Here is a 10996-nt window from a genome sequence, read left to right on the forward strand (position 1 = left end):
TGTGTAAACAAATACACAAAGTTAGTAAAACTATCCTATTTCTTTGAAAACAAATACCCTGAACTAGTTGTAAAAGGATGCACAAGACTCTCCAGACGACTGCTGTTTAAGAGGCTGTTTTTATTTCACTCTTAAGTTTCAGTTCATCACTTCCTGCACAGCATCATCTAGATAAAAGAGCTGACGGAGAAAAAAGGCGCGTCTGCATTTGCTTGTGTTTTCTGCATGAAGAATTGCAGACCTGTTTTTGCTTTATTAAGTTGAAACTCATCATATTAGCACACAGCTCCTCTAAGAATAACCTTGTTTTGATTTTAGTTATTTCTGATTGCTAAACAGCACGATTTCATTCTGACTCAGGCGACTTAACCCAACTTTAATCAGTTAATCAGCTGCCTAATCAATGAAAGCCATCATTGCTTGTGCCATTCACAAGCCTCTTTGGATTATATTCCTTTAGTCCAGTCACTCTTCTAGCCGGTCGACTAATCCTCTCACCTACACCAACAGGGCTTCATACTAACTTTTTTTTACTAGGAGCACTTGTATTGACTATATAATATATATATATATTATATTATATTATATTATATAACAATTAAGAATATATTATATGTTGAGTTCAGTTTCACGATGTTCTTTCTTTGCAGGTCGAGTTGGCCTTTATATTTGATAAAGGGTAGTTCTTCCTTGGCAATGAAAAGGCTGTGTTAAACTCAAATATTGCCTTCTAAATGCAACTGACAGTGGAGTTGCATTTTTATTGGAGTACACGTCACAGCATATTTTTTGCCTTAGACTAGCACTACTGTTTAAACTGTGTAGTGCCAGCATTACCTGCAAATTTCATGTTCCCCACATGTTGCGGGTATTGACAAAATTTGCAGCACATGGATTCGTCTCTCTGCGACCTTAACCAGTCAAATTCACACAGCCATTCTTCACGAAAACAGTATTTTCTGCCCTTTTTCGCCACACTTGTGTCTTCAGACACAGAGTAAGGATCTGGCTCTGGCACACTACTGGCTTATCGGGGAGAAAATAACCCAGAGACTCCACCATATACGTGTCTGGTTCTCGATCCAGTTTTGCTCTGCTGTGCGCAGTTTGGAGTTTATGTGGGTGATTTAAACCACCTAAACTGCAAATAAACCAATCAATAAGCAGTCATTACAATATGTGATGTATAACACTTTTGATTTAAGTTGAAAAGAGTGCTTTTGTGGTGATGACACTGACTTTAAGAACGCAATTGTGGCAGCTTTGTGTGAAAAATAAAGCAAAGACCTGAAGATTCATAATAAAAGTTCAAAACATTTTCAAGACCAGAACTTTTAGCTCCGTTGATTATGTAAAATTATATCATGTATGGTAAAAGACAATTAAATACAGTCTCATTCTGACTGACTAAGATGGAATTCTGCTGTGATTACAGTATGGGGAAAAGTTGCCTCAAACAACATTTGGTACCTTTGAGGAGATGATTCGGTTGTCAGCAAAGCGTTGCGGTATGTAGTGGCCATGCTGGGGGAATCGGTTTGCTACATATACCGTCCTCGTGTCACTCTGATGAGGGGGGTCAAAGCCCTGAGGGAAGGGAGGATATAAGAGAGGACAGGGAGAAGGGTGGGGCAGAAATAGGGAGAAATGTGAAAAATGAAGACAACAGGTTACTTCTATTACAACTCTTGGTACATCTCTACATATCTCTCTCATTCTTTCTTTGCACAACTGAAACAACTAGATATTCTGAGTTACTTTAGATAGATAAAGATAGATCATCCCAGAGGGTAAATTAGGTCATCATAGCAGCTGTACAAGTACAAATACAATCAAAATGAAAGGGCAAATATGGATATAAAAAAGTACTATACACTTTATGCAAACAAATCAGTAGAGTACTATATACAATAAAATGCTTAAGCAGTTACAAAAATAAGATAAAATACTAAAGGTAAAAAAATAAATAAAATGTTGAGCAAAGTGGAACTTAATTTGCAAGAGAAATAAGGTACAGAAGTGCAGAAGAAGTTTAGCGGTGTGTTAACGAGTATAGAGCTCTAGAGCTTAGTCTATTGATGACAAGTCGACTGACAGAAATAACTACAGCTACTCTACATTCTCTACACCACACTAAAATACACCTAGAGCAACATTTTGTGCTTCTATCAATGTGGTTTCAGTTACTGTATAGTTGGGCTTGTAAAGCAATGTCTCTATGTGCTGTTATTGTATCTGCTGCAGCAGAGGTTAGGATACTGAAGTGGGGAACAGAAAGAACACCAGACAATATATCAGTGTTACATCATGCAAGTACAGACAATTGCATATACTTAGTCCAAGACGGAGAACATGGTTAAAACCTTTTGCTCTACTTCCGTATGTTTATGTTCAAACACAAATTTCTGTGTAGCCAGCCAGATAAGAAATGTAGCTCAACACTTAAATATGTGTTTTGAAAGCAAGACAACTTACATAGACACCTTTTTAGGCCCAGTACTGAATTCAAACCAAAAGAAATAGAATTTCCACACACAAGTACTTAATATAGGCACAAAAACAGGTCAAATAATACACAACTACCCAAAGCCTAAATCACATTATCTGGTAAAAAACAACACCTTGTCCATCACTGTTTAGTCACCAGCCTCGTCACACTCGCTTCCTGTACACCTAACCACAGACATGACGTGACATTAGGGTATAGAAGAAGCGCACTAGCAACTGTGCCTATTTCGCAGACATGCAGAATTAAGAGGAAACATGGCAAGATTTTATGCAAACACATTTTATGTCTTCTAGTTTGAAGCAGAAATCATTATTACTACGATCAGCTATTGATGGCCTATTTTCATTCATTCATCTGGAGAGAAAAACAAAGAAGTTTCAAACAAGTATCTTGCTTAGTTCCAGCATAACTTCCTGGTAGTTTTCTGTGTATAACACTCTACTACCTGCCTGCTGCACTGAGAAGGTTTAAGCAAGTGCTCACAATTATTTGCTAATGTTACATGACATGGGTCAAATACACACACCCCTACGCACACACAAAGGAATGTATCCGGGCCACGTCACTGACTTCAACACAGACTCACCTCTGATCTGGGACACACACATGTAAACTGTTACTGCCTTTTTGTTTCACTCTCTCATGTGCTCCATCTCTCCATCTGCTGCTGCTTTCTCAGGGTTTGTTACGCAACTGCAACACACCTAACGCTGAGCTTAAAGGACGATGGCATGTTTGTTAGATTATTGTCGATTTACAGATTGATATCACTTTCTCACCTGAATGTACAAACTGTATTCATAAACATTTAATGAAGTATTTATTCAAGAAGCAAGAGTTACAAAGTTCTGCTTTTTCCTCATGCTGATATTGTAGGCCTGATGTACAAGACTCAAGAGTGCCGTGAGCGTTCTGCACAAACAGTGTCCTTTCTGTCGTCACCCGGCATAAACTCAATGTTCCACTGTAAGGAATGAAAACAATATGTTCGGGATTTTTCATGTCCGCTGGCACTGATCTATTCTTTTCCACTTTGCTCACAGCTTTCACAAAATGGTCCATGTGAGCTTTCTTTACCCTCACTTATCTATAACGTCTGAATTTTTTAATTTCCATCATGTACAGTAGCATTTCTCCTCACCGGACACTGCCTTAGGTGAAATCACTTGTAGTAATTTAACAGATTTATCACCTTGCCATGTCTATCATATTGTGATGATGCGAGTGCAAGGTGAGCCACTATTTTAGTGGAAATGGCAATTTTTGCCATCTGACAAAAGGAACCAAAATGCAGCCAACAACAGGAGGTTTTCAAATACATTTGAGTAAATGAATGAGTTCCGAGTTTTGTAAGCCAGATATCAAGCCGAATCTAACAAAGAAACAGTTGAGTCATTGGCATTGATCAACAAGCTATTATATCCCTGGTGATAGATAATGGTAATTTTGAACTTTACAACAGTAAACATCTTACTTAATTCACCTTTGCATGATTACTGTGAGGAATGGAGAAAAACTTTGCTCTCTTTCTCCGCCAACATTTTCAGACAATCTGAGGAGTCAGAGATTCTAGCTCACCACCACATCAATCAACCATCAGTTAATTTGCTTAATCATTAATATGCTTGCACACAGTAGCTTAAGTCAGGTCAACTGCTGGCTGACAACAAAACTGCCTGGTGTAACTGTAACAAAGATGTGGCCTTGTGAAAGTAAGGAAAGCACCTCACCAAAAGGAGAAAAGGCTATGGTCCTTCAGCAGAATTTCCAAGTACAGGCATTATTTATTTATTAGTTTGTCGCTTGCTTTTAACTTTTAGTTTGAACTATTTCCTAGAAAGGTTAAATAAATAAAATCCACTCTCAGGCTTCTGTTCTCTCAACCTCCATCTTCAATGGATAAGAAGAAACTATTTGGTAAGGTGTTATGCTATGCTATGCTATGCTATGCTATGGGGTTACAGAATAATTTTCTCCCACAGTGTGCATGGTCTTCGTGTCGTCACGTTGCAGTGTGACACCAGGCTGTATGGACTAGGGGTAAGGCAGCATATAGAAGACAATAATGGTACACCATTTTTTGGTTTTGTCAGCATTTTAGTCTTATATAATAACAATGAGAATACAATTATATGTTACATGTAAAGAGTGCAATGCTGTGTTCACTTTAAGATGTATAAAACATGTTATAACACACAAGTTATGGATGGAGCTTATTGATGATTTCCAAGACAGGCATCCTATCATTGAACTTTATGACTTATTATGACTTTTTCATATTACCAGATTTTTCAGATGTTATTTAACAGCCCTGATATTCGGGGAGCAACAGCAATGTTGATGAACCAAAGTTTTAGCTTGATGTTAAGAATGTTAGCTTAAAACATACAAGAAAACTGTATAGGGCTGACGTCATACTTCGCTGATGTATAGGTATGACTGGCACATATTAAGGGCACCATTCCATTTTTTATTTCCCCAGTTGAATTATTTCAATACCCCTCCCCCCCAAAAAAGATGGTTATAACAAGTAGGCTAGCAGGTAAACAAATGATTGCATAGAATATCACTAATTTCCTCTCTATAAGCTTTTAAGTCAACTTATTCTCCCAGTATAGCAATGCAAATGTGGCTTTCTTGTGCACACTCTCCTCAGGTGAAATTAGACTTTTTATTTTGTCCCACGACTCTCATGTCCCCACTTCAATTTGTAGGGCGACAGGTAATTACTCCCTGAATAGGGCCTACAGGTCCCACAGTGCCTTGGGGGAATCATGGCCCAGAACAATAGCTGGGCGACAGACTAATGCATCACAACCAAGGCAAAGCACTGTGTTGTATCATCGACTACGACGCATTTAATCAAATGGGATGAGCTAATCAGAGATGGAAAGGGCGAGAGGGGGTGTTGAATGAAGAACAAGTGGTTAAGACAGAAGTAGTGCAGCATAAAGAGGAAGACAGAACAATAGACTATCCATAGTCATGGGCTGTAGGTACCGCTTTGGACGATAAATGGTACTGATGACAACAGCAATACAAACATGAGTACAAGCAGATATGTAACAAAGTGTGGCATGAAATGAAGAGTCAGACGCAGTGCTACAGATGATAAGAAAATTGACTTTAACTTTCAAGGATTTCATGGTCTATGTAATTATCTTCGCTTGTCTGCTTGGTTATAGTGGATTATTAGGGTTGTGGCAGCAATAACCGAGAACGATCCTGAATGAGACGACAATGTGTTTGACACCCTGTTAGCTCAACGGCTAAAATGTATGCTGGTATGTAATGTTAGAGATACAATTAATACAATTACAATTTTATTTTCATTTAAACTTTCAGAGGCTGAAACCTAATTGAGATCCAAATAAATTCATAATAATAATTAATAATCTAAATTTTTGTTTGTCTTATGAAACTTATATCTCGTCTTTGCTTGATAATCCAGTTATTTGAAATGACTATTTTGAATACTCTTGATTCGTGGTGCAATCATCCAAAATCCTGCATGTCAGGCCTTGCGGCAGGAAAGCGTTACACAAGTGAAATATGCCCAAGCGATATCAGAGTACACACACAGTATACCTGCATAATGCATCACTTTAGTTATGAAAAGGGCTATGTGAATTTGGAAGTGTGTAGCACTGAAAAGGCTGCTCTTGACACATCTCAGAATCCTGAACATGTGAGTTAATTTTTATCCCATGTGAGTATGAACTGAGTGCTGCCTGGGAGGTAGACAATCAATGTAAAAACTTGCTATGCTTTGGAAAATGCAGAGCAATAATGTCTACACTGCAAATTGCGATTCTTCATTGGAAATGCTGTGGTGAACAAAAAATCTCCATGTCATACTTGAAGAACAAGATGTCTAAGTGTATTCCCAGTTGCAACTGTTGCTTTCACTGTAATTATGGTTGCTCTTTTCTGATGTAAATGCAGCATTACTAGCATGTCAGCACTGCAGATGGAAGAGGACTGGCATTAAAAACCCGACACACTTTCAGTGAACCCTCTCCCACCCTCACCTTCATCCTTCCTGCTTCTTACTGTGGACCAGTATCACCAGAGAGAAACTGATAAGCAATATGTGACGCAAAAAACATCACTGCGGGACTTTTTCAGCTGATATCAAGGTCAGACAAATGCCCCAGACAAACTTTTTCATTAGCACAGTTGTATTAAGATGCATTTTAATTACACTTTTAATTAACTAGGCAGGTCAATTATACAGGATGGGTCAAATTAACCGGCTATCTCAAATTAGGAGGAGGGCGGCTACCACTTTTATCGAGTGTAACTCTCTGTGGTACCCTCAACAAAAGTGAGGGCCAAAATTAACCCCTGACAGCAGATAGAAAACTTTTATGAAAAGAATGACAAACTTGCAGCTGAGGGAGAGTCTCTCTAACCTAACCTCAAGTACAGGGTGTACTCAGTGAGTGAGACATGGGAACTCAGAAACACCTTAACATTGATTAAACTCACTGCCTGTGGTGCCATCAACTGTTTGACCAATGTGTGACTAATATGATAATATGCTCTCATTCATTCATTCATTCCTTCATTCATTCCATGGGTAAGCCCCTCTCACATGCTCACACACCTCCTCCACCAGTCACACAACTCTGATTTAGACTGGATGTCCATGCTACTTCCAATCAAAACTTTACAGTCTACTTTGACAAACATAACTCCTAGCATATAACCATTACGTCATTGCATCGTGACCAAAAACAAATCATTCATTCCTCCAGCATAATACACACCTCAGTTTATCTTCTAGACACCAGCGATTCCCTCTCTGTACTGGCAACATCAGTTAAAAAAAAGGCCGTTATTACCATATACATCGCCCCAATATTCCCCCAAATCGGGGAGGATTGATTAGCCTGACAAGGACCATTATTGTCCTTTAAATAATCTAGCCATGTATGCCTTTGCCTGTCAATGCGTCAACACACAGCCGTGTTTGTAGGCAAACAACAGGTGATTACAGCAAACACAGAATGATTTCCACCGTTGACCATATGTGATCATTAAAACACCGTCGACGTTACATTCCAGCCAGTATATACAGATTTGCACTGACAACTCACTTAAACCAACATTTAGCCGATCCAAAGGTATTACCAAAGTTAAAAATAAGAGATGATAAACAAGTTATTATGCTTCAGAATTAATTCATATCTAAAGAGCTGTTAAAGTTAGTTTTCTCTGTGCTCTTGACACGATTAAAAAAAGTCAGTAAGAATAAAACAACTCCTGAAGACTAAGAGAAGTTAGCAACGCTGACGTTAACGCTCAACTTTGTTAGCCAGCTAGGTAGCGTTAACTTAGTTAACTATTAACTCTCAGTGAGCATTTTTACAATGGCAAACGTTTTAGACAACTTATATTAAGTAACAACTACACCTTAAACTTAACCCTGGTGTGTTTAGCTCTCAACTCAAATAGCTTTGTCAGCCCTCTGTCAGCTAATTAACGGCAGCTAACTGGGAAGGTAGCTAAACCAACCTACACCTGACTGTCATCTCAGCGAGACAGTCAACAATGTTTTGGACACATCGGCAACAGCTAGCTAGTTGGGTTAGCTTGCTAAATGCCAACCAAATAAAGTTCGTAAAGCCTTCTGTGTGACAAACCCCGCGTTAAGTAACTGCTTTCGTGAGATATTGCGTCCTAGCGCTACGAAAAAAGGTAGGAGAGCAGTTTTACCAGCTGCTGTCGTATCCACCGTAGCATCCTTGCGAAAATACGTTCGAAGTAGCCAGCAGAGTCGCTAGCCCACCGCTAGCAACTAGCTACTCCAACAAAACCGTCCCGAACCATAAATAATTCCCCCCGAAGGCAGCTCTTCTCAGTCGCATTACGCGACACATTCATGCAGCGTAACTATGCAAAACAATAAATCCGGTCTTTCCCATTCCGTGTTGATGTCAGACAAATGATCCCCGGTAAAAGTGACAGACGACTGGCCACGGAGTCCCAGCAAGCTGCACTACATCTCTGCTCTGCCACGATCAGTCTTCCCCTGCCAGTACACAGCTCTGAGCAGACAGTGGCTGCTCTCTAGCGGCCTCTCAACGCCCCCTGCCTGTCTGCAGTCACCAATAGAGATAGACAGATAGATAGATAGATAGATAGATAGATGGGGATCACAACTAGGGCTGCACAACGAATCAAATTTGTGATAAATTTGTGCTGTAGTGCGACAGAATATCCCTAAAGTTCCCTAAACTGATCCCACATATTTAATTATTTTATTGCATACAAAATAAACCAGCATAACCATTTACCGTATTATTTTTTTTTTACTGGGAACAAATTGAACCTCACAGCAGGCTATCTTTCTCACAGCTACATGAATGCAACAAGTCCATGATTTTTATACAATACAGATGTGGATGGTAATAAACAAGGCTGTGCTACAAACTTGGTAAATGCTCCATGATAAATGCTCCATAATGAACCTAACAACGGCTGAAATCCTCTCAGCTGCTTTAGTTTAGTTTATGCTGGCTCACTGTCAAACTGTCATGGCCGACTGGGGCCCCTGAATGATGGTATTATTAGCGCCTGTGCTTCTTTTACTCTGACAAGTAAAAAAGGTCTGAAGGAAAGTGTATTTTGCGGTGGGCCAAAATCAAATTTTTGGATCAGCTGATTTTTATACCATTTCCTCTGATACTCCTAATGGAGAGCCAGAGAATCATTTTTGCCCCGGGCCTTCCGGCTACTTAATCCGACCATGGCTTTAGTGAGAACATTTGCAGAGTGTCAGTGACCAACAAAACCCACAATAAGTAACAATTTGAACATTGTGTGTAGCTGTTGAGCAGAAATGAGCAGAAATGTTATTGTCACACTTCTTTTTTATTATGTTTGTCTTCTTCATAATGTGCTGAGGGGCCCTGGACATCCACCACATGAAGAAGCACTGTATATATTGCAGTGGTGCTATGAAACCGCAGAGTCTTCTTAGCCACTTATACACCGTATACACCAAATAGTGATAATGCAGGGCTCTGAGTCATATCTAGATTGCTTACTGGGCACTTTTTTAAAGTAGTGAATACTCTTTGCCAACAGAGTGGTGGAGACTTAAATAGGATTTGCTTACTCCAAGAGTGTTTTAGACATCTCAAGCCAAAGAGAATGTGTTTCTCATCTTCTGGAACGACTCCTGACTGTATATGAGCTGAAAAACTCTTTTATCTCTTTCTTCACAATCTGTCAGTGACGCCATCCAGTCACACTGTGGCTCCGTAATGTCTCTTGTAAGGCATCTCACATAAAGTGAGGTCATCCTCGTATTAGTGGCGCTCTCCCGGTGATTAATTCATTCCTGTTCCCTCCCTCCTCTGAGACTTGGCTGCCGCACAATCCAATAGGTCAATAATGTATAGACAATAAATGGTAGCTACCACACGGGGAGGATGAGACATGCTCAGACGGCTGAAAATGTAAGTGTGCGGAAGATTTGTCTGTACTGTTTTCTCTCTGAATTGAGTCAATATGCTCCCCACGATTGAAAACACTGAAGAGATGTTCCCGTCAGCGGCGGGAGGATGCAGTGTAATCAGTGAAATCAATGTATTCCAGCAGCGACGTCTGGAGCAGAATAGCTGCAGCTGCCCAGCACTCGAGGGTTTTCTTCTCCCTCTTTCTGGCCTCCTGATTGAAACAGAGAAACATAACCGCATTTGCATGTTTTTGCATCGTTCTCAGCGCCCTCACGTTTCTTCCTTAAGGTGCTTGTGTGACTCAGCGCGCCACCACTGGCCTCTCCATCGTGAAAGCCTTTTTAAAAGCCAGGGAAAAAAAAACAAAAACAGAGAAGCGAAGTCAAACGCCACCAACACGGATTTATCTCCAGGATTAAAAGAGCTTAAGGCCACTCTGTGAGTCAGCAGGGTAAGGCGCTGAGTGTGCCACAGTGTTTGCAACATCGACGGGTTCAAGTCTCACTCATCTGTCTCACACAGTAGCCAGCGTCACATGCCCTTTTTGTGTGGTTTCCACTGTATAATCGAGCAAAAGCAGTAATGTCCCTCACTCATTTGAAAAAGACAGCATTACTCTGCAAATCCTGCAGGTAATCCGCCATCCGTCTCTGTTTGTGTGCCAGTCCCCGAGCCCAGCGGTCCTACCCATGTGACTGTCAGGGTAATCTCTTAGGTTACCCTGATTTACATAACGCCACTTCAGCAGCAACATCTGGGAGCTCCCACCTCGCAGCTGGCGCGGGATACATTGCGGCGCTCTTGTGAGAATGTGAAAGGTTGGCAGGGGCATGCACGTTGTTGGTGTTGAGAGAGAAAAACCCTCACATCTATAAATGTCAGCTGTTTCAGGGCCTGAGAAAATCCTTCCCTAATGACGCTGCAAAATCAGAGGGTAATCTCCAAAAAGGTTACGAGGCGGCTAAAAGTAGTGGTGTTTCGTTTGAACCAGACCGGGCTTCTCATATACAGGGGGGAA

General features: G+C 40.4%; 1 protein-coding gene across 6 annotated transcripts in view; it reads right to left on the minus strand.

The window, feature by feature from the left end:
• Window positions 1–8599, minus strand: part of atp11b (ATPase phospholipid transporting 11B) — a 58798-nt gene extending 50199 nt beyond the window's left edge. For all 6 annotated transcript variants that reach the window (XR_003986062.1, XR_003986063.1, XM_030434607.1 and 3 more), the window contains exons 1-2: window positions 8231–8599; window positions 1471–1587 (exon numbers count right to left, since the gene is read on the minus strand). Coding sequence is in view for 4 of the 6 variants with exons in the window: in XM_030434607.1 (XP_030290467.1) it covers window positions 1471–1587; window positions 8231–8257 (144 nt within the window). In the remaining 2 variants the exon portion in view is untranslated. The remainder of the gene's footprint in view (window positions 1–1470; window positions 1588–8230) is intronic.
• Window positions 8600–10996: the final 2397 nt, after the last annotated feature.

This window comes from Sparus aurata, chromosome 11, assembly GCF_900880675.1.
Source record: "Sparus aurata chromosome 11, fSpaAur1.1, whole genome shotgun sequence".
Classification (NCBI taxonomy): Eukaryota; Metazoa; Chordata; class Actinopteri; order Spariformes; family Sparidae; genus Sparus; species Sparus aurata.